General features: G+C 37.0%; 2 protein-coding genes and 1 long non-coding RNA gene across 4 annotated transcripts; 2 read left to right on the top strand and 1 right to left on the bottom strand.

The window, feature by feature from the left end:
- The first annotated feature begins 1,675 nt into the window (after nt 1-1,675).
- Nucleotides 1,676-2,697, top strand: LOC128230157 (heat shock protein beta-6-like). Its single transcript, XM_052942201.1, has one exon. The coding sequence runs from the start codon at nt 1,796-1,798 to the stop codon at nt 2,324-2,326; it is 531 nt and encodes a 176-aa protein (XP_052798161.1). The 5' UTR covers nt 1,676-1,795; the 3' UTR covers nt 2,327-2,697.
- A 3,600-nt stretch (nt 2,698-6,297) lies between these two features.
- Nucleotides 6,298-8,470, bottom strand: LOC128231980 (uncharacterized). Its single transcript, XR_008260468.1, has 2 exons — nt 8,147-8,470; nt 6,298-6,728 (listed from the first exon to the last, which is right to left on the bottom strand). It is a non-coding gene; the product is annotated as an uncharacterized LOC128231980 (long non-coding RNA).
- Nucleotides 8,471-10,577: 2,107 nt separating this feature from the next.
- On the top strand, nt 10,578-19,129 carry LOC128229709 (uncharacterized). Of its 2 annotated transcripts, XM_052941514.1 has the most exons (4): nt 10,578-10,699; nt 15,890-16,111; nt 16,249-16,472; nt 16,892-19,129. In XM_052941514.1, exons 1-4 carry the CDS (start codon nt 10,654-10,656, stop codon nt 17,009-17,011), a joined length of 612 nt encoding a protein of 203 aa, XP_052797474.1. In that variant the 5' UTR covers nt 10,578-10,653; the 3' UTR covers nt 17,012-19,129. The 2 variants fall into 2 exon arrangements, with proteins under 2 accessions (XP_052797474.1, XP_052797475.1); XM_052941515.1 differs by having other exon boundaries at nt 16,249-19,129.
- The last annotated feature ends 6,658 nt before the right edge of the window (nt 19,130-25,787 follow it).

The raw sequence follows: 25,787 nt of genomic DNA, 5'->3' as shown, positions 1-25,787 counted from the left end.
TGATTGCCAGTGAAGTGTATTATTGCAAACATAATTACGATTCCCAAGAGTTAAGTCATAAATTTTAACTACTAAATAAGATTACTACGCGATCTATTTGCAGCGGACTTAAACGTACCACTTTTTAAGTATGTAAACCGTCCATATACATCCGAGGTTGTTTTTGAAAAAATGGCCGAGGAGCTCCGAATGGGCCAAATATACCTGTGCTTTATTTCAGATCAATTAACAAGGATAAAAAAACACGTCTCGCCCTGTTAAATTTACATACAAAGTAGGATGCGTTTGAAAAAAGGTCATTAGTCAATATGAATTGCTTCATCGATATAATTTTACAGAAATCCAAACCATAATTAATGATGTTGTTGCTATTACGGCCTCACTTGATTGACGATTTAATCACTTAATTATGATCAACGAAAGAGAGATGTACTGTAAAGAGGAATAATGCAATAATGAACATTCCACCTGCCTTCACAAACTGGTACCAACCAGGTATTGTCACACCCAAACCACAGGGGCACAGTTCTAGCTAGAGGGTAGAGCGCTTCAAGGTTTTCAATATCCTGTTAGGGGTGTAGCAAAACCAGGAAGCTATACGAAATGCAAGGTTCGAATCTTGGGCATAGTCACATGATCATGTTTGACCTTGACCATTTCCATTTCCAATATACTCGGGTTTTGGATGTTATCTTGATAAGCAGGGCATGTGTCGCATAATTGTTTAGAGTGTATGAAACTCGCTACAGACTCACAGATTCACCGTATTAACTATCCATCCTCCAAAGGCTCAACTAGATATGTGTATGGAGTGTTCATGCAGTTCGAAAGCCATCTCATTGGCCAAGACTATGACAGCAACGATGGCTCCAGCACGTCTGTTCTTACACGTCCTCTTGTTGAGTAGAATGATTGACATACGTATATATTATCATCAACGGCGTATGACACGTGGTAACAAAATGAAGGCTCAATCACCACTATTTTGACCTTTACTCTTGGCTGTCATATGTACAACATTGAATCTGCCACTTCGCCTTGTTGCTTATTGCTGGATATAACGACCATGTGAGCAACTTTCAACCAGTCCTTAAATGGGTGTAGGAGCTGTGGATTATTCACAAACTTGATGCAATCTCAAACCGTTGGCCTGATATTGTCTTGTTGACCGTAAGATAGCGATGTTCTGCATATCTCCTTAATGATTTGAACATGTGATACAAATTGCATTACACTTCCTCAATATGTGCTATACAGCACATTGACTGGCCCGAAAAGGTTTCAACAATGGGTTCTGCTCATCGTCTTAAAAGGTTGAAGTGGGACTTCAGTTTCATAAATATACATGTGTATCTCAATAAAAATTCAGGGCACACAGAGCGGACACGAAATCAAGTCTCGAACCTATGGTATATTCGTGTGTCCTTGACCAGAAGAGGTGCTATCATGCACATCGCCTTGATGAATGGTAAGTGATGGAAATATTATTCCGTGTTGAAGTGGAACTTTTATGAAGGAATGTATTTCTTTTCCCATTACTGTACATCAATTCGATATTGCGTCTGTAACAATATTAGCCGAAGGCTTCCTTCTGACGCATTGATTTCTTTAGCAGAAATCGCATCCCTGTGGAAATCCGGAAATGTTTATAGGAAGAACGCATAACATTCACAAGTGAGTAGTCACTTGCAAGTCGACGATCCAAATAAAAGGCAGGCAATTCCGATATTTCCAGTAGATTAATTTACGAACATAAACGAGCTGTTGTGATTTTACCTCAAAGACTGTTGTTAAAATGTCTTGGAAAGTAGTGCCACTGTTTAAGCGTGATTTCGGGTTTTTCGACCGCCAGAGGGACATGTTTGATGATTGGATTAAAGAGTTTGATGACGACTGGCGCTCTTTGGAGCTGTCCGAGTCCCGCAGCCGCTTTGACCGGGAGCTAGAGAAGATCAAGCGCGACCTGTTCAAGCTTGACACCGGATCCACCAAGCTCCAGGTCGAGCGGCCCTTTATCACCGATCCCATTGGTAACAAGAAGCTCAACCTTCGCTTCGATTGTAGTCAGTTTAAACCGGAAGAGATCAGTATTAAAACCATGGACAGGCGTCTGTGCGTGCACGCCAAGCACACCGAGGAGTCCCCCGGCCGGAAGGTATACCGCGAGTTCACGCGGGAATACACGCTCCCTGACAAGGTAGACCCGATCGCCTTGACGTCCACACTCTCCAAGGACGGCGTACTCCAGATCGAGGCCCCGGCGCCGGCCAACGTGGAAGCTCCGAGGGAGCACCTGATCCCCATCGAGAAACTCTTAAAGTTTTAAAATAAACTTAAAGACACATGTCGCTGGTGCTTGGATTGTGCCATTTTCACATTTAACGGAAACAAATGCCGTAAACATACTTCGGAAGTGAGATGTGCATACAACAGTTACCTTACACAAGTGTATTTACACATATACATTTATAGAAAATGGCATTATATATAGCTATTTTATTTTGCTATAATGTTTATTTCAATGTTTTTTTTTTTTATATTTTTCTTGCATTCCAGAGATCAAAACTTAATCGTATAATTGTTGTTTGAAGTAGCTCAGTATTATTCAAAATTAAGTATTGTAAAGAAATCAAAATGAATATGTATCTGTTGTTCTAAAAGTTTGTTAAATCATGAAAATAAATTTACGATGCCAAAGTGTATTAGATTCATTTATATAGGCAACTGCTCTTGCTAATGTTTAGTTCACACTTGACAAGCATCGTCAATACTAATTGCATAACTAAAATGTTACACTGATATACGACGTATCGCTGTATTTTGTATCATGCTGCTATCCTGCTGGCAGCTAAATAATAGTTTGTTGTTCAATTATCAAATAAAATAATATATATTTATTTACTGTACCAAAACAAAAAATAACTACAATTGTAGGCAATCAAGTGAATAAAATCGGATGAAAAATCGAAATTTCCTTCAGTAGAGGCCACAGTTTAAAAGAGCTGACCGAAAAGTAATGAGGACCATAACGAAAATCATAGTCGTTATAGAACATGTATCGAAGAGTTGAAAGCAGGCCGTCTATGGGAACGACTATGCTTTCAAATTAAGACAGCTGAAAGTCGTGGTTGCTAAGTTTGGAAGAAATTAATTACTTTGAAAAAACTTGATATTTGGCTAGTGCTTGTTCATTTGTAAGAACAATTCGCGGGGTAAAAAACACGCGATGAATACGGGAATGAATTACAAGGACCTATATATAGAAACATTATTTTAAGCGTTGATACGGCATAGTTTCAACATGATTGGACATTACCTAGCATGTCTAATTCGAAACATTCCGAGGGTTAATGTAACTATTTTCTCTTGTAGAATCATAACCATTGAAGTCACATAAAGCTCAGATCAGATCATGATCATAAATTGCGCATAAAACGCAAGTATATATAGAGTTTAGGGCATAGGTTAAACGAGGCTGTTACGCATTCATAGCTATTTCGGGGAAATAGCGTCAAAGAGTGCTATAATACAATTATTTCTAATTACGCTCGTGCTCGTTTCACATGGTTACGAGCACGCTCCGAATAGTTCCGCTGCGTATCGCCATTATTATACTATCCAGGTGTGAAATGGTACCATATAATTTCTGGAAACGAGGAAATTTTTTTTTTCTCGATCCTGATAGGAGGAATGTTTAGTAGCATACGTTGCGCGTGCGTTCAGTTTGCAGTCTTGTTTATGCTGAATCGCAAGAATCCTGACAGGGAAGGTTTTGTGTTTGAAGCTGGCGAACCTTCTCCCTGTCATGATTCAAGAATTTGCCGTGAGATGTCAGGAGACTAATGCCAGTCAAATTGCAAGTAAAAAAAGCAAGTACAACGCTAGTGAGTGCCAGCTCTCGTCTGTTTTTTTCTCTCACTGGAGAAAGATGCATCATTCGACACTCATTAAATTCAGAGTTAATGGCCTTGATACACCTTACATATCTTGTAACATGGAACAATTTGAATCTGGTCAATGATTGTCACTCGTCACATGTCTAAAATGTGAACATTTCGAGTGTGATCATTGATGGTCACTGGTCACATGCATAAAATGTGAATATTTCGAGTGTGACCATTGATTGTCACTTGTCACATGTCTAAAGTGTGAACATTTTGAGTGTGATCATTGATGGTCACTAGTCACATGTCTAAAATGTGAATATTTCGAGTGTGATCATTGAATGTTACTAGTCACATGTCTAAAATGCAAATGTTTTGAGTGTGACCATTGATTGTCGCTCGTCACATGTCTAAAAAGTGAATATTTCGAGTGTGACCATTGATTGTCGCTCGTCACATGTCTAAAAAGTGAATATTTCGAGTGTGACCATTGATTGTCGCTCGTCACATGTCTAAAAAGTGAATAGTTCGAGTGTGACCATTGATTGTCACTAGCCACATGTCTAAAAAGTGAATATTTCGAGTGTGACCATTGATTGGCACTAGTCACATGTCTAAAATGTGAATATTTCTGACCATTGATTGTCACTCGTCATACGGCTAAAATGTGAATGTTTCTGCCCATTGTCACTCGTCACATGCCTAAAATGTGAATATTTCGAGTCTGACCATTGATTGTCACTCGTCAAATGCATAAAATGTGAATATTTCAAGTCTGACCATTGATTGGCACTCGACACATGTCTAAAATGTGAACATTTCGAGTGTGACCGTTGATTATCATTAGTCACATGTCTTAAATGTGAATATTTCGAGTCTGACCATTGATTGTCACTCGTCAAATGCCTAAAATGTGAATATTTCAAGTCTGACCATTGATTGCCACTCGTCACATGTCTAAAATGTGAATATTTCTGACCATTGTAAGATTTACGCGTATGAACGAGGACACCGAAACTAAGGTAATGCCCATATCTGGAAAAAAATCTTCGAAAAACAAACGAGCTCATAGTATACTGTTACACAAATATGGAAAATCAAACTATAGCTATCACAGTAAGTGACGAATGACCCCGAAGTGCCATTCAATCCAATGGATTACACGCTACATTCAGGAAGAGCTATAAAAATAAGCATTTGCCGGCCCCCATTATGGTTGTCAAGTTTGGAGGAGTGGTGCAATAAGAGGTAGGGACATGGGCAGTCGCAACGCCGTCTTTATGTACCGAATACATGTGCGAAGTAACCTTGAGATATCTTCGTGCATGAAAAAGTTACAGCCCGGACACAACTAATTCAATATGCCTATATGGAACATTCCATAAAGATTAAACTCTTAAGTATGCATCGGAACGTTGAGGCTCACATCGCCCTTGTTCTGAACACATGTGCAAATCATTTTTAAAATTCATCCGTGCATTATTAAGGTCCAGTCCGTGCGCGGATACTCTATGTGCATATGCGGTATTTCACAATGATTGAACTTGAATTTTCAAGTGGAGTTGTTGGTTTCACCTTCATGTAAAGTAATTTTAAAATCCCATTGATCATTACAAGCCGGACACGACCAAGTTTGCTGTTTATGCGTCCAGAATGAAACCTGTAAATGTGACCTTGAACTTTGAGGTAGGGTCGTGGGTCTTGCATGCGAGTCAACGCCTTATATACTGAACACGTTAGCCAATTTATATCCGTCTGTGCATGACAAAGAAACAGACCGCACATGACCAGTTATACTGTATACACATATAAGCAGCATTCAATGATAAATCAATGTGACCTTGACCTTAGAGATAGGGACATGGGTCTTGCCGCGACACATCGTCTCTATGTACTGAACACATGTGCCAAGTAATTAAAGCTACAGCCTGGACAGTGACAAGCGGACTGTCAGTTTTTTTATAAGCCCACATACATGGGCATAACAAGAGGAGAGCGGCGATCGGATGCCAACGCTCGTCCGTTTTTCTCAGTGACTCTAAAGGAATAACTTGACAATTATTAAAACCAGAGTTTATTAGTCTTACATAATAACTTGATAAGCCTACTGTCACTAATAACAGGTGTACTGATTTCCATGTACATTCTTTGAATGAATTATAGCCAAGGTTATACTATCAAAGTGTTTGCCTGTCGTCGACGACACTGACACTAGGCCATGACAACTTACATCATGTTTTTTCCTTTTAACACATGCGATGGTGGCAAAACAGCAAGGTTGTCACTTTAATTCAAACAATGAATGTCGGATCACTCCATTTGATGCAAGCTCAGAAGCATAAAGACATATTAATGCGAGATAAAACTATTGCGCGGCGTTATCTATACATGTCTCGTATAACTCTAGAACAACTAATTGGACATGTTTATTGCATATTCTGTCCGATACACAAGAATAACAAACAGTAAACAATGTGCAAAATAAGTTATGAGCATCTTCAATGTAACACCACCACAAAACTGAAAACGTGAATGATCACAGGGACTCGAAACGTACAAACAAATAAAACGTGGTTAAGTCAATAGTTGGTGTAAATAAGTAAGCAGAATGTTAACCTAAGTGAACACACTTTTAAATAAGTAGCACTTTCAGATGTATAAGTCGATTTCGATTCAGTACAATATTCCCTACGCCTGGAGCGGTCAGTAAACTGGCCGCCCAATGTCCCTGGTCGTCCTCACATTTTAAAGGCAATGTCCTGAGGAAGGCCTTATCACAGATCCAATATAGAATAGTCCAATGTCCAGGCAGTCATCTCACTCGTGGAAGTCATCCGCATTTACCTGAAGTAAAACAAAAATGTTTTCTAATATTCGATTTTGATTTTTTGCGCCGTTAAGACGTCAATGCCGAAATCAAATCCACACTGGTAAAGTACATATACATACAAGTTGTAAACGATAAGACATAGAAACTAATTGTTTACAGCTAATACATATGTTTGCTCAATGTCTCTGCTGTACACCAATATGAATTATACATGTAAATAATTTTGATATATAGATAAACTATGTCATTGTTCATCAAACGTAAGTAGGTTCACCACTGATTCCTTTTACTGAGCCCCTCGAGTCGTACATATACTCTTTATATTCCCGGGTACCCATTATTCTTGACATGTGCAGTAGTAGGGTGCATTGTTTTATAAGTGATATGTGCTTAAAATTATACAATGGTAAATTCAATATTTGCCAAGGACCCATGGTTACGAACTATGCGAGTCCCGTAGGATGCAAGATAAGATAGGACTGATATGAATAACTGGCTCATACACAGATGACTGATTCACTAGTTCGTTAAAACACCGAAATCGACTAGTAGCCCGACTGATTCACTAGTTCGTTAAAACACCGAAATCGACTAGTAGCCCGACTGATTCACTAGTTCGTTCAAACACATAAATCGACTAGTAGCCCAGCACAAAATAATTCTGCCATATCATCACGGTACATGCAGAGTTGCCCCGGTGAGCCAGAGCCAGATAGGCCTAGGGTACGGTGCTAACGGCTATGGACATAAACGGAAATGATATAGTAAACTTGAGACAGCAGTCGACCATACAGTGGTGCTCGAATTAAAGGGATTCGATTGGAAACATAGTTTTTAATATGTTCAAATTCCGTTTTTTTTTTACTTACAAATAACAAGAAAACACCCCACTGTACACAACAACTGACACTCGTATGGTAAATTAAATGTTCAATAGCGCTACTACTTACGCTGATCGGCAAAATAGAATATTACTATGATTGTGTCATGTGAAAATCATTGTTATATAACAGCCCTAATTTGAACTTTTGATGTTTTATCATCAGAGAAAAAAGAACTTTATTCACAGTTTACACGAATATTTGGGGCCTTTTATTTCTCCGTACTGTGCCCACCACCGCGTAATTAGGCGTGAACCAGGTATAATTTAAACAAAATATTTTTTTTTTTTATAATTTGCCACATCAAAACTCGTAATTAAAACAACTCTTTCTGCGTGAAATTCCTTTGACTTCTCCAGGTGTGGACGATTTTATGACATAATTTACCGAATTACTAAATTTCCAAGGATGCTGTACCAGTGGAAACAAATGCATATAAAGTATATTTAATATATAATCATGCGAATTTCAAATTAAACTTTCAAGTAACAGTATATTGCAAAAAACAACAACATGCACGTGAACAGGTGAATGAATGTACGTCAACCTACTTTTTCTGATTGGCAGCGTTGTTCATAAGCTTAGTGACATTTTTTCGCGTGTGTCCGCTGGGGTCCTCGTGATGGTTTTGTGAGGCCTCCTTCTTCGAGCGGCCCTTGCCGCTGTGACTCGACCCCACGTACTTGTCCTGCTCTATGTTGTAGTCGTCATATTTGTCCATATATTCTTTGTCCGCATCTTTGGCTTTATCCGACATCTTGTTATATAACGATACGCTGGTCTTCACAGCTGTTTAGCAGGTTTAAGCTATCTATACAAGGCGATATGCTTTGCTTGCCACGTAGTTATAAATACATGAATGTTTTGAAATCTTAAACCATGTGACAATTGTCTAAATATATTCCTACTCATTGATTGGTGGGCCATGACATCATTCCTCATATACACATATTTTGTTCACAGTGTAGTAAACTACTGCTAAAAAAGTTTTACACATTTATTTCAAAGAATAGCTCTGTAGCTGCATTTACATGGTGGCATATATTGCATGCCGACAAAATGCAATAATTGAACCAGGTGAAATGTACCAAAAAATAAATCACAATTGAATGGCAGTAACGCTAAGGTGTTATGTGGATGAAAATGCGGACATAGACATACGTAATGAAAAACAATATATCGAGTTTTATGCAAACTATGTGGCGGCCTTTTTGCTCACATATCGCTCGCCTGAATTATGTAATACATTAAGAAAATTGTTCTGCACTTAATCGGTATACAGTACACGTATACATTAGTGTGTGCAACAAGCTCACAGTCGACTTCGACTAGTGAGAAACACGTGACTATATCGTTACAGAAAAAAGTCACATATTTGAGGGAGGTGTTACAAGAAATCAGTTTGTACCAAGCTGACCATGTGAAAATCCAACGGAGGGTTTAAAGTATTGCATCAAACGCTCAAAGATTTGGGCGCCGGTAAAAATCCTCGACGTAAACCTTTTTGTCAAATTTGTGGAAACTATACGTCTAGATTTCACCAAAACATACTATGATAAGTCAATGTGACCTTGACCTTAGAGAATGTAAAAATCACAAATATATTTTAGTTTTGTTTGAGGGCGGTCGAGGCCCCCATATCAGGTTTAAATCTTTGGGAATCACACCTGCTTAGTTAGTGTTTTTCTCTTGTACTTTAACCTTTTGCTATTTTCCTCGCTGGCTGTGCTCGTTTAAATACACAAGTATACTCTTTAAAGGCATTTAAAAAAAAGTATAGCTTATACTATAAAGTGTATGCACAGTATAGAGTATTTGGTCAATTATTAGACCGTTTTATAGAACGGGACGTAATATTGTTTTACCTGCGGTTTCCGGGCGGGCTAACGGGCGGGCGAGTGGGCGGACGACGTCCAGTTTGCTATCTAATCAATAATCAATAATATTAGAACTCTTTGTCCAAACATCACCAAACATAATGTGAATAATATTTTTGACAAGTTCGATAAACAGTCACATCTCTCTAATGTTAAATTGCCTTTCAATTGTTTAAAAAAAAACATACCTAAAATTGGTCTTGTCAAATCATCACCAAACTTGGTGAGAATGTGATCGAATCGGATTACCAGTCATATCGCTTGAGTCACTCGAGATTGCCCTTCAATTATAGAAGTATCCAAAATGTTACCTTGTCTGATCAATAACTATAGAAGCCTCAGTCCAATCATCAACAAATTTGGTAAGTATGTGTATGGGAATAATGATTCGGACATGTTTGATAACATGACAAAACAATATTAATGTTGCAGTGTCCGCCTTTTAAATTTGGCCTTACGAGAATATTTTGGGATAGTTGGCTCTCTCGTTAAAGTATGCAACTAAAGTCACCAAGACTGCTTAAACTTATATTTGTATCTTTTATATCAATTCTTGGCTTCATTGACATTTGTTTACATACACCAGATATATATGTTATATTTAGTAATGACACATACTTTACCTTAGTTAAAACCTACCATTTACTAAATGCAGCTAAAACTGATAAAGAGTAAGTTGAACTGGACATTTTTCTAATAATATTTTATCTTGATGTAGATCTACATATTTCAAAAATCTATTGAACCTGCAACATGAGGCATCTAAAACTGACCTAAAAAGCTAACAAAAGAATCATATTAAGCAGCGGATTTATACGGTGGTCGAATAATTGGTATTGGCAAAGAAAATAATTCCTTATTTGTAAATATCTAATACTGTATATTTTAAAAAGATGTGTATTCCGACAAAATCTTGACGGTACTTCTTAGGGAAGATCACTGCGTACCTGACATTGGTGACGCCCTACCAAGCATTGTGTACACACCGGTCTTACTGTCTATTTTTGAGACCGGTGTGTACACAATGCCCTACCAAGTATAATATTATTTCCTTTCGTATGACCTTTGCCACTTTCACACCACATGCTTTTTACCACAACAGGAAGTCGAAAATGTAAACAAACATAGCGGGAAAAATAATTTTGTTTTGCCGTAGGGCAAAACTTAAAGAATGCCTAAAAATGGAGAACTTAGTGTATCTTCCTGTAGAAAAGATTCACTTAAAGGGTACAGTACAATACTGTTGTTAATGTTTCATGTGATTTATACCAAAACGCAGTTGCCCGGAGTTGTAGTCATTCTAAAATGCCGTCCAGGCTTTTTTTTAATGATGGTTAGCCAGGCTAACCATCATTAAAAAAAGCCTGGATGGCTTTTTAGAATGACTACACTGAGTTGTTGTGTAATATTCTTATAATATTTAGGGTCCCTAGACTTACCCACAGGTGCTCGTCACATTGCCTGGATACAGTAATAATACTTATTTCATATTTTTTTTTTAAATTTTATTATTTATTTATTTCGGTCAAGATAGTCAGGGATGATAAAATTCCGGATTAATCCGGAATTCCGGATTTATGGCCTCACGGATCGATTTTGAGATTAATGTAAATCCGTTGAGTTATTTTCAAGGGGGGAGGGGTACAGGAGCGAATCGAGCTCAGTTCGAACAATATGGGTACGAAAGGTGAGTTTTCCGGAAGTGTAAAGCCGGAAATTAACGAACCTATTTACGTCTTGGCAATCGAGCTATATGATTGGTTAAGATAGCATCCGGTGATTACGGAAATTACCGATGGGACTAGAAGACAGTATCCGGATGGTCGTACCCGGATATGACAGACGACGAAGACGAATAAACGGGTATTGGAAAATTGGAAAAAAACGACCACCACCAACTTCTAAAAACATCGATTCGTCGATTTTAAAGGTATATTTGCCATTTATTTTCAAGAGAAATTCACGAAACGTTTCTTTTTAAGTTAATAGAAAGTGATAAAACTGATAATGAATTTTGCGCATGTAGCATTATTTCGGACATCCCGATTCGGATTGTGTCATAATAATCGATTTTTATTTTACAAATTTTATTTGGCTGATTGAAGTTTACGCTGTAAACCGTTTCTTTATTATTCTCATAATGTTTGAAGCATTGTTCTCAATAAGAAGAGGCTGTTGACCATAATGGGAGGTTCAAATGAAAATTGGTTTGGTTCAAATTTAAAAAAAAATGAATACATATTTTGTAGTAGTAATACATATTACGTAGAGGCAGTCATTTTATTTTCTATTGAGACAGTTCAACAAAACGTCTTGAGGACCCAGTTTGAGTGAGATTTAAATTCTATAGTTGTAATTTGTATTTCCAGGTATGTTGATGGTTACAAAAGTCAGGGATGAACAGACACCACAGCCAGTGCATCCAGTTGTTCCTGTCAATGACTGACAATTCAATCCAGAGGCCATGATACTTGGATTTATGGCTGAACATGCTCCCTGGCACCACAGTAGTGTGCCTTACTTAAGACACTTGCCAAAGATACAAAAGCGAATAAAAACTTCAAAGGTGTACAGCATCATACAAGATGACTTACGGAGTGGCTAGCCATTTCCATGATGAACATGTGGGGGTTAATGGATCTCGTTTTGTTTCAACTAAGACAAGTCAACAAACACAACTGTTGCAGCTATTTTTCTGCTATAGAGAAAGAAATAGTGTTGAGACATTTGGCCTCCTTAAAAATCACTAGGGCTGATTCTGAATCAATTTTCATAGAATTTGAAAGCCTATTTGAGAGACTTGAACTGCCATGGGACAATCAAGTTTTTGTGCTACTGGACTCATGTAACACCATGAGGGGAAAAAATCTGGCTTAGGGACCAGAATACGTCAAAGTCCACCATGTCCACAACGGCTACGCTGCCAAAGCATTTAAGTCCCGCTTGGATATTACTTGGAATAATATATATAATAATTAATAACAATACATTCTCATCAAATGTGCAGAAAATGGAATAAATACTCTTTATATGATACTTAAAATTGAATAATTAACACTTTTACAATAAACATTTGCAAGCATGATAATCGATATGTTGTTCACTATTATAAATCAAACATCCCACAGTGTAGACTGTTCATACACAGGCATTTGATCATAGCCAGTTGAGTTTTATGGGAAGTGGACAACTGAACCAAAATGTCAGGTACATGTCTTATGCCTGTGACTTCAGGTAAAAAAAGTAAATTTAACTTTGTTTAAAGACAAAGGTGTTAAACTTCACTGCTAAGATTCCTGATAATTGTTCTGATTGTGGATGTCTCGTGTTGAACATAATTATATCTACCAAACCGAAAGGTGTACTCCATGAACACTAAGGCAAAAAAGGGTATTAGAATCCCTGAAATATGGAAAGCTTCGGGGGGCTTCGCCCCCCCTTATCCCCCACCAGGGCTTTGCCCTGGACCCATCGGGGCCCCATGCAGAAATTTTCAGGATTGGCAACTTGGCTCTATTATCATCCCTGGATAGTGAATACATGTCATTTAAAAAAATATTCCACAATTTTTCATGAAAGAAAATTAGTACTAGTCACAAATCCGAACACTTTTTGATGTTATTTACAATTATCTTGGAGAGTTTATGTTGTAGTAAAAACTTTCGTATGAAACATCTTTGGTCCATGTGAAAACAGCTGTCAAAGTACCGATTCACGATCTCATAAATTTTATGTTGTAAATCGTTCATTTTATGGACAGTAAATCACCCTTAAAATTATGCTATGAAGGGCACTAATACCGAACACTTGAAAAGCGAAAATACATGGTCATACACTTATAATTAAACAGTATGCTATATTAAATAAACACTTAGCTGCAAAGTGATTTATTGTTTCCGAGGTTTTTTCAAAACATTGGCTTCAAATGTAAACTGTGATTTCTATTTATAAATATCTTCAGTGTAGGTCAACATAACTACAAGACCTAAAGATGCGTGTGCGCCCTCTGACGTCATCCCCCCATGTGCTACATTTTGATCTTTAAGCGTATAAACATTGAATGGCATTTTTTTAGAAAAATACTTAACAAAACAAGATGAAACTTCGCAAGTGTGACCAAGGCAAGCCTCTGTATTGATCTAGATCATCGAATAATCGATCACGGTAAACAAATGCGTGTTTTAGTCAGTGTTTGGGATTTGTGGCCTGTTCGGAAATGTACCGTCAACCAGTATAATATATAAATATATATAAGGTAAACATGTGCAAAAAATCATCAATTCCAAACGGACCTAATCAATAGAGCATAGTTCCTAAATAATTGAGATAATCTAATAATTTTTACTGTTCTGATAAGGTAAGATTCCCATATACAAGAAATATATAAATTTTATGCTTGTAAGATTGACCTTTACGGCATTTTCAAACAAAATGCACTGACCAGAAGCTGAAATTCGCCATTACAAAAGAACCGGGAGGTTGAAAAACAACGGATTTTTCCCCCCTAAAACACGTTCAGAACATACTGACATGCAAACTTTGTGCATGGATTACAAAGAGAAGCTTAAAATATCATTCATACCGATAAAAACTTTTTGAGTAAGACGCGTATTTATCCAAATCGAACATTTTTTGTTGCTGTATTTCTACTTTCTTCCCTTTCACCTCCTTTTTTCTACAGAACTGGCCTTGCCGAAAGAAAACATAACTCATGTGGCCAGTCTCTGTTCGTATATAATACGATTTTGGTGAAGCCCCAGTTTTTGAATCCCAAGTCCCACAATCATCACCAAAATAGCTCCTTTGTTTTTTTATCCCTTTTTAATAGATGAGTTCTTTGAATTGTTCCAAAACAAAATAAACATTTTCCTTCAACCCCTGTGGTATAACAGTCAGTCCACCCTCCCCACTTAATAAGATCTCGACTATTTGTTCAAGGCTTAACAGTCCATTCAGAACATTTAGCATGAACCCAATTCCTACAATTAGAACAATGTATGCATTGATCACTACTACAGTCAACAGCTTATATAACCAAGGAAACTCATCCATCATTAATGATTTCAGAGTGTAAAGTTCTATTAATTTGGACTCTAATACTTACAGCAATAACTTACCTTTTTTACTCGCGATTGTTATTTATGAATCTTCAAATGAAGCCGTCAATTTGTGTGAAAATCACCCGCAATTATAAATGTACACGTAATGCGGTCCTTTAATGCGTAATTATTATGGTATTTACTCAACACGTGTCACAGAGCAGAAAAGGGTTTACCCAAATTAACACGCTTTCAATAATACCAAACTGTCACCCAAAAAATGTGACGCTACTTTGTGGGGTGTCATATACCGGGTGATAATTATGTTGTTTTAAACATCGCCTGATTTTGTGTATTTGGTGTGGTCTGGTTATTATTGTCCATAAGTAAGCTAATTTATCTGAAGATGAGAACTTTGCTGATTAAAAACTTCTTTTTTCAATTTTCATATAAACAAAAATTAAAATTTGAAAGCCCTGAACTATACTGTAGATCTAAGTTAGTTTAAAAGAAAATGATTTTAACAACATTTTCGACCTATTTCAAAGGCAATGTTTCAAGTATATTCCAAAATACTTTCAAATGCTGTTTATTGATGTAACATTTCCATAAGACTATAAATGCTATTATTTGAATCCAAATTCATAATCATTTTCATAATACAACAACTAATTAGTTATTTTTACCTGCGTCAAATCATCTTTCGGTTGGCGAAGGGAGACAACCATTTCACTGACATATTGTCTTTATTCAATTGAACAATAAGTAAATATTTTCATGAACTTTTTCATTTTTATGAGTGTGTTTAAGTTATATGAATATTATGAGATCATCATTAATTGGAATAATTGATTATTTTGGAAGCTTTTATCTGTCTTTCGGTTGGTGAGTCGGCACGCGGAATTCGATCTCGAACACTGAAATTTCAACTGCCTATTACATCATTATATTTTAATATTTTTCTCTAAAATTTGGTGTGGTAATGTATTTGTATAATATTAATATAAAAACAATAAAATAAATGCATTAGAAGGCGTCTTTCGGTAATTTTATCCGTCTTTTGGTAAATAATCGTATTTCGGTAAGTCTAGGGACCGTAAAATTTGTGGCGACAATATTTCAATTTATGGTGACAACGATTTTTTTTTCAAAATATTTTCTTAAAATGACTTAATGCACCTGTCCCTTTTTTGTAGCTCATTGTCCCTTTTCTGCAGCACACTGCTAGTTTTAAATCCTTTTTAAGTTTGCACCAACATAAGCTTGAATTTGAATCTATATTCAACAAGGTGCCTGAATATCTTTTGTAGATTTTTGTATATAAAGCTCAGAATTGTTTCATTTTAATGAAATAAACTATTGGTTTATTATTTTACAGATTTGTATGACTGGTCCATTCCTGTACAGAGATGCAAATCAACAAAAGTTGCACTTTCCCCGGTAGGGTCACCGGCCTCCTCCCCACGCAAGAGCGGAGTCAAAGTAGATCTGGAGAATGGAAAGGGAACTGGCTCTCTTGTAAAGACCAATGAACATGACATTGCACTCTTTCGATATAAAACCACTGTGTTTGCAGTCAAAGAGGAATGCCCGCATGCAGGTATTTTAAGTGAAGTGTAAGAGAGCACATCATTATTTACTGATCTATGCATATAAACAACCACTTAAAGTCTTCATAATTTTAAAGTAAACAATTAAACTTTTAATTTTTTTAAACATTTTATTGTTGTTTTCCAGGTGGACCTCTCCATCTTGGAGAGATAGAAGACCTAGGAGATGAGCTTCTGTGTGTCCGCTGTCCCTGGCATGGCTGGCGGATCAGTCTGCACGATGGACATGTCACCCTGCCTAAGGGGCACAACTTTCAGTCCACAGTTGTCTACCCAGTCAAGATCACGCAGGAAGGGCAAATATCAATTGGCTTTCGAGGACTAGATTCAAAATATTTCAAAGTTGATGAGGTTGAGTTTTAAGTTTGTAATATTATTATTATGGTCACTTTACTTGGTTGTAAATATTGTTTTTGTTTTGTTAAATTGTGTTCGTGATATTTTATTAGTCAGTCAGGCTACGGGTAAAGGTAATGTAACTATTGTAACCAAGACGATAACAGGGCTTTTTCTGGCTACTTTGGGAAGTTGAACCAAAAGCAGTCACATTGGGAATAACTGTGGCAGATGTTATATTTTTTAATGTCTGTGGGAAAAAGATTCTCCTATTCTGTCTGTTGATACCATATTTGACCAACAACATTTCTAGGAATTTTATTTGAAAATTTTGCATTCAAATTAAGAAAAAAATTCCCTTTTTGCCATTGGAAGATTGTGTATAACTTTTGCAATGCCAGTAATTGTTTTGTTTGATGTTGTTTTCATTCCAGATTTTGTTTGTATTTAAGCAGTGTACTGAAATCTTTTGGAGCCGGAGGACAATTTGTCTTATATTTATGCCGCCTACTCAGGACAATGATAAGTCACAATGCAAAAGTATTCATATATAGGGACTTGATACAGTGAATATTTCTCGTGTGAGAGGATAAAGCAGTGAGGGTGGCATGGTGTATACAAAACCAGTTAGTATCCAATATATCCTTTGATTTCACAGTAACATAATATTGCTTGTACAATATTGCACAATTACAAGCTACAATAACTTTATAATGCATTTTTTGGTCAGTTATGTTTAAAAACATATTACAGCAAGCAATACACTTTTCAGATTTATACCAAACTCACACATTGGTACAGCGGGCATCAAAATTAATTATTATGCCCCCCTTCGAAGAAAAGGGGTACCGGTATATATTACTTTGCACATGTCGGTCGGTTGGTAGGTCGGTCAGTCGGTCAGTTGGGCATGACCAGTAGATGACCCCGATTGATTATAGGGGTCAAAGGTCAAGGTCACAGTGACCTTTAATGGTAAAATGATTTTAAAGCTTGTCAAAGTGATAACTCAAGAATGCCTAGACCTATGGTCATCAAACTGCATATGGAGGCTGGGCCTGACCAGTAGATGACCTCTATTGATTTGTGGGATCATCGGGTCAAAGGTCAAGGTCACAGTGACCTTGAATGATAAAAGGTTGTCCGAGTGATAACTCGACAATGCCTGAACCCATGGCCCTCAAACTTGACGTGGAGGCTTAGCCTGACCAGTAGATGACCCCTATTCATTTTAAGGTTCTTCGGGTCAATGGTTAAGGTCAAAGTGACCTTTAATGATAGAAGGTTGTCTTAGTGATAACTAGACAATGCCTGCACCAATGGCCCTCAAACTTGACTTAGAGGTTGGGCCGAGGACCCCTCTCGATTTTGGGGGTCATCAAGTCAAAAGTCAAGGTCACAGTGACCTTGAAGGCAAACTTAACAATTCCTTGACCAATGGTCATCAAACTTGACATGAAGGTTGGCCCTGACTAGTAGATGACCCCTATTGATTTTTGGGGTCATCTGGATAAAGTTCAAGGTCAGAGTGACGTTTTATGCGAAAAAGTAAACAAACCTCCCAGTGGTATCTCAACAATGCCTGAACAGTAGATGACACCTTTTGATATTAGGAATCATAGGGTCAAAGGTCATGGTCACAGTGACCTTAAATGCGAAAATGTTCTTAGAGTGATAACTTGACAATGCCTGCACCTTTGGCCCTCAAACTTGACTTGGGGGTTGGGCCTGACCTGTAGATGACCCCTTTTATTTAAGGGGTCATCAAAGGTCAAGGTCACACTGACCTTGAACTCTGAAAGCTTTTCTGTGTGATAAACTGACAATGCCTGCACCCATGACCCTCAAACTTGACATTTAGGTTTTGGGTCACCAGTTGATGACGCCTTTGGATTTTGAGGTCAAAGGTCATGGTCATCTGAAAATATCAGTCATCATCTGAACAGGATAAAACATTTTGAATGGTCATAATCTTATGACAAATCAGCTATCATTTCAGCCCATGCATATTTCATTCAATTGTCCATATAATCCTGACAACATGGCGCTCAGGGGGGTGGGGGCATAATGTTTAACAAACATCCCTTGTTATGCTTGAAATAGCTAGCAGAGATCTTGCTTGTTTGTGGGTTGGATTCCTTAACATAATGCTTATGAAAATTATTGAGTTTGAAATACATTTAGACTAGTCTAGGGCCTATGTAACGAAAAGGTTCAAGTTTCAAGTTGGACACAAATTAGAATACATGTATGCAAATCTTGACTTTTTAATAAAGGATTTACCAAATTGTTTTATTTTTATTTTGTATACAGGTGCATATTCATTTTAACATTTTAAAATGGTCTTTGTTTTTCTTACATCTGACTATTTGTACATTGTGTTTGTTGAATGAAATGGTTAGCTATGAAACAGTTCTGTAATGTGGACATGTTGCAATATATACTGTTCTACTTTTATGGTACTATTAACGATTTTTATCAGCTATCTATAGACGTTTAGTTTTATGTTTTTATTACGAATATATAGGGCTTGTTTTAAACCATAGTCAGTATTGCTTTAGTTTTGTTTAAAATTAATATTCAGTGTATTCACATACAAATTGTCAGTAATTTGTTTATTTACTGCATAACTGTAACTGTATTGTTAAGAAAAATAAAATTTCCTTATTCGAGTTATACAGGTTTTTAGTTGATTCTTAAATGACCAGGGTCTTAAAATTCCTCCCAATTGCTAAACGACATGAACTGCTTTGTCAATGCCCACAAAATACTTAGAAATTGGTCTATGACTTTGATATATAACAATACAACTATCTTATAGTTGGTATAACACGGAACATATCCTATTCTAAGCGAGTGGTTAGCAAAATAATAAAAATAGATGTCACACTAAGTAGTATATTTATAATATAACATGATAATAGAGGCCACACTTGGTAGAGCATGATACTTGAGGCCACACTTGGTAATATAAAGCATGATAACGGAGGCCACACTTGGTAGTATAAAACATGATAATTGAGGCCACACTTGGTAGTATTAAACGTGATAATGGAGGGCACACTTGGTGGTATATACCATGATACTTGAGGCCACACTTGGTAATATATAACATGATACTTGAGGCCACACTTGGTAGTATAATGCATGATAATGGAGGCCACACTTGGTAGTATAAAGCATGATACTTGAGGCCACACTTGGTAGTATAAAGCATGATACTTGAGGCCACACTTGGTAATATATAACATGATACTTGAGGCCACACTTGGTAATATATAACATGATACTTGAGGCCACACTTGGTAATATATAACATGATAATGGAGGCCACACTTGGTAGTATATAACATGATACTTGAGGCCACACTTGGTAATTTATAATATGATAATGGAGGCCACACTTGGTAATATATAACATGATAATAGAGGCCACACTTGGTAATATATAACATGAAAATGAAGGCCACACTTGGTAGTATATAACATGATACTTGAGGCCACACTTGGTACTTTATAATATGATAATGGAGGCCACACTTGGTAGTATATTACATGATATGGAGGCCACACTTGGTAGTATAAAACATGATAATGGAGGCCACACTTGGTAATCTATAACATGATAATAGAGGCCACACTTGGTAGTATAAAACATGATAATGGAGGACACACTTGTTAGTAAAATCATGATAATTGAGGCCACACTTGATAGTATATAACATGATAATGGAGGCCGCACTTGATAGTATATTACATGATAATGGAGGCCACACTTGGTACTATATAACATGATAATGGAGGCCACACATGGTACTATAAAACATGATAATGGAGGCCACACTTGGTAGTATATAACATGATACTTGAGGCCACACTTGGAAGTATATAACATGATAATGGAGGCCACACTTGGTACTATATAACATGATAATGGAGGCCACACTTGGTACTATAAAACATGATAATGGAGGCCACACTTGGTAGTATATAACATGATACTTGAGGCCACACTTGGAAGTATATAACATGATAATGGAGGTCACACTTTGTAGTATTAAACAGGATAATGGAGGACACACTTGGAAGTATATAACATGATAATGGAGGCCACACTTGGTAGTATATAACATGATAATGGAGGCCACACTTGTTAGTTTATTACATGATAATGGAGGCCACACTTGGTAGTATAAAACATGATAATGGAGGCCACACTTGGTTATATATAACATGATAATGGAGGCCACACATGGTAGTATAAAACATGATAATGGAGGCCACACTTGGAAGTATAAAACATGATAATGGAGGCCAGACTTGGTAATATAAAACATGATACTGGAGGCCACACTTGGAAGTATATAACATGAAAATGGAGGCCACACTTGGTAGTATTAAACATGATAATGGAGGACACACTTGGTGGTATATAACATGATACTTGAGGCCACACTTGGTACTTTATTATATGATAATGGAGACCACACTTGGTACTATAAAACATGATAATGGAAGCCACACTTGGAAGTATATAACATGATAATGGAGGCCACACTTGGAAGAATAAAACCTGATACTTGAGGCAACACTTGGTAATATATATCATGATAATAGAGGCCACACTTGGTAGTTTAAATCATGATAATGGGGGCACACTTGGACGTATAAAACATGATAATGGAGGCCACACTTGGAAGTATATAATATGATAATTGAGGCCACACTTGGAAGAATAAAACATGATACTTGAGGCCACACTTGGTAATATATATCATGATAATAGAGGGCACACTTGGTAGTTTAAATCATGATAATGGGGGCACACTTGGTAGTATAAAACATGATAATGGAGGCCACACCTGGTAGTATATTACATGATAATGGGGCCAGACTTGGTAATATATAACATGAAAATGGAGGCCACACTTGGTAGTATTAAACATGATAATGGAGGACACACTTGGTGGTATAAAACATGATAATTGAGGCCATACTTGGTAGACGTAGTATAAAACATGATAATTGAGGCCACACTTGGTAGTATAAAGCATGATAATGGAGGCCACACTTGGTAGTATAAAACATGATAATTGAGGCCACACTTGGTAGTATTAAACGTGATAATGGAGGGCACACTTGGTAGTATATTACATGATAATGGAGGCCACACTTGGAAGTATAAAACATAATAATGAAGGCCACACTTGGTAGTATATTACATGATAATAGAGGCCACACTTGGTAGTATGTAACATGATAATTGAGGCCACACTTGGTAGTATATTACATGATAATGGAGGCCACACTTGGTAGTATATAACATGATACTTGAGGCCACACTTGGTAGTATATAACATGATACTTGAGGCCACACTTGGTAGTATATAACATGATAATTGAGGCCACACTTGGTAGTATATAACATGATAATTGAGGCCACACTTGGTAGTATAAAACATGATAACTGAGGCCACACTTGGCAGTATAAAACATGATAATTGAGGCCACACTTGGTAGTATAAAACATGATACTTGAGGCCACACTTGGTGGTATATAACATGATACTTGAGGCCACACTTGGTAATATATAACATGATACTTGATGCCACACTTGGTAGTATAAAGCATGATAATGGAGGCCACACTTGGTACTTTATAATATGATAATTGAGGCCACACTTGGAAGTATATATCATGATAATGGAGGCCACATTTGGTAATATATAACATGATAATAGAGGCCACACTTGGTAGTTTAAATCATGATAATGTTGGCACACTTGGAAGTATAAAACATAATAATGAAGGCCACACTTGGTAGTATATTACATGATAATGGAGGCCACACTTGGTAGTATATTACATGATAATTAAGGCCACACTTGGTAGTATATTACATGATAATGGAGGCCACACTTGGTAGTATATAACATAATACTTGAGGTCATACTTGGTAGTATATTACATGATAATGGAGGCCACACTTGGTAATATATAACATAATACTTGATGCCACACTTGGTAGTATAAAGCATGATAATGGAGGCCTCACTTGGTACTTTATAATATGATAATTGAGGCCACACTTGGAAGTATATATCATGATAATGGAGGCCACACTTGGTACTATATAACATGGTAATATAGGCCACACTTGGTAGTATAAAACATGATAATGGAGGACACACTTGGTAGTATAAAACATGATAATTGAGGCCACACTTGATCGTATATAACATGATGATGGAGGCCACACTTGGTAGTATATTACATGATAATGGAGGCCAGACTTGGTAATATATAACATGAAAATGGAGGCCACACTTGGTAATATATAGCATGATAATAGAGGCCACACTTGGAAGTATATAACATGATAATGGGGGCCATACTTGGTGGTATATATCATGATAATGGAGGTCATACTTGGTGGTATAAAACATGATAATGGAAGCCACACTTGGTTGTATAAAACATGATAATGGAGGCCACACTTGGCATTATCAAGCATGATATTAATGGCCACACTTGGAAGTATAAAGCATGATAATGGAGGCCACACTTGGTAGTATATAACATGATAATAGAGGCCACACTTGGTAGTATAAAACATGATAATGGAGGATACACTTGGTAGTATAAAACATGATAATTGAGGCCACACTTGATAATATATAACATGATGATGGAGGCCACACTTGGTAGTATATTACATGATAATGGAGGCCAGACTTGGTAATATATAACATGAAAATGGAGGCCACACTTGGTAATATATAGCATGATAATAGAGGCCACACTTGGAAGTATATAACATGATAATGGGGGCCATACTTGGTGGTATATATCATGATAATGGAGGTCATACTTGGTGGTATAAAACATGATAATGGAAGCCACACTTCGTAGTATAAAACATGATAATGGAGGCCACACTTGGCATTATATAACATGATATTAAGGGCCACACTTGGTAGTATAAGGCATGATATTAAGGGCCACACTTGGTAGTATAAAGCATGATAATGGAGGCCACACTTGGTAGTATATAACATAATACTTGAGGTCATGCTTGGAAGTATATACCATGATAATGGAGGCCACACTTGGTAGTATAAAACATGATAATGGAAGCCACATTTGGTAGTATAAAACATGAAAATGGAGGCCACACTTGGTAATATATAGCATGATAATAGAGGCCACACTTGGAAGTATATAACATGATAATGGGGGCCATACTTGGTGGTATATATCATGATAATGGAGGTCATACTTGGTGGTATAAAACATGATAATGGAAGCCACACTTGGTAGTATAAAACATGATAATGGAGGCCACACTTGGCATTATAAAGCATGATATTAATAGCCACACTTGGAAGTATAAAGCATGATAATGGAGGCCACACTTGGTAGTATATAACATGATAATAGAGGCCACACTTGGTAGTATAAAACATGATAATGGAGGACACACTTGGTAGTATAAAACATGATAATTGAGGCCACACTTGATAATATATAACATGATGATGGAGGCCACACTGTGTAGTATATTACATGATAATGGAGGCCAGACTTGGTAATATATAACATGAAAATGGAGGCCACACTTGGTAATATATAGCAGGATAATAGAGGCCACACTTGGAAGTATATAACATGATAATGGGGGCCATACTTGGTGGTATATATCATGATAATGGAGGTCATACTTGGTGGTATAAAACATGATAATGGAAGCCACATTTGGTAGTATAAAACATGATAATGGAGGCCACACTTGGCATTATCAAGCATGATATTAATGGCCACACTTGGAAGTATAATGCATGATAATGGAGGCCACACTTGGTAGTATATAACATGATATTAAGGGCCACACTTGGTAGTATAAGGCATGATATTAAGGGCCACACTTGGTAGCATAAAGCATGATAATGGAGGCCACACTTGGTAGTATATAACATAATACTTGAGGTCATGCTTGGAAGTATATACCATGATAATGGAGGCCACACTTGGTAGTATAAAACATGATAATGGAAGCCACACTTGGTAGTATAAAACATGATAATGGACGCCACACTTGGTAGTATAAAGCATGATATTAAGGGCCACACTTGGCAGTATAAAGCATGATATTAAGGGCCATACTTGGTAGTATAAAGCATGATAATGGAGGCCACACTTGGTAGTATATAACATAATATTTGAGGTCATACTTGGAAGTGTATAGCATGATAATGGAGGCCACACTTGGTAGTATAAAGCATGATAATGGAGGCCACACTTGGTAGTATATAACATAATATTTGAGGTCATACTTGGAAGTGTATAACATGATAATGGAGGCCACACTTGGTAGTATAAAGCATGATAATGGAGGCCACACTTGGTAGTATATAACATAATACTTGAGGTCATACTTGGAAGTGTATAACATGATAATGGAGGCCACACTTGGTAGTATATAACATGATACTTGAGGTCATACTTGGTAGTATATAAAATGATAAGTGAGGCCTCACTTGGTAATATATTTCATGTTAATAAGGGCCACACTTAAAATTACATGATAATGAAGGTCACACTTGGTAGTACAGTCGAACCTCGTTATGTCGACTTTCGGGACCTAGTGAAAAAAGTCGAGATAACGAAAAGTCGACTCATCCGAATTACAAAAAATATCACCACGTTTGAGTTGGATTGTACGATGGTTACATCCACAATTGAACGGTTAAATATTTTCGTCGTGAAAACAGCAAACTTATTATTGAAAAATAAAGTGAAACAAAAGAAGAATTATTTGTGTGACATAGCGAGGTAGGACTGTATATAAAATGAGAATAAAGGCCAGACTTGGTAGTATATAACATGATACTTGAGGCCAGACTTGGAATTATATATAATGTCTTAGGTTGGACCCCTACTGGACTGTGTTCCATTGCCCCCACCCCCACCCCCATGTCTCGGGTTCGATACCAACATTAGCATGTTTCCTTGGCCTTCCTGTCTCGGATTCCATCCCCACAGTAGCATGTATCCTTGGCGTCCCTGCCTCGGGTTCGATTGCCACAGGACCGTGTTCCCGTTGCGCCAGGTGTTGGCTGCATTTTTCTGTGCTCTCACATACTAATATTTTCATAACGTGTATTCTTATCTCACACTTATGAAAATTGGATTTTTCGAAGATTATTCTTCTGTGATTTATGTGTTACGAACGTCATGTTGATTTTAATTGTAATTTTTAAAGATATTTGTGTGTGTTTTTAAACAAATAATGTCACAGGGTAAAAATTGAACACTCCACAAACAATTCA

Source organism: Mya arenaria, chromosome 4 (assembly GCF_026914265.1).
Source record: "Mya arenaria isolate MELC-2E11 chromosome 4, ASM2691426v1".
NCBI lineage: Eukaryota > Metazoa > Mollusca > Bivalvia > Myida > Myidae > Mya > Mya arenaria.
Note: the sequence above shows the minus strand (reverse complement) of the source record. Positions and strands in the feature narration are given on the sequence as shown.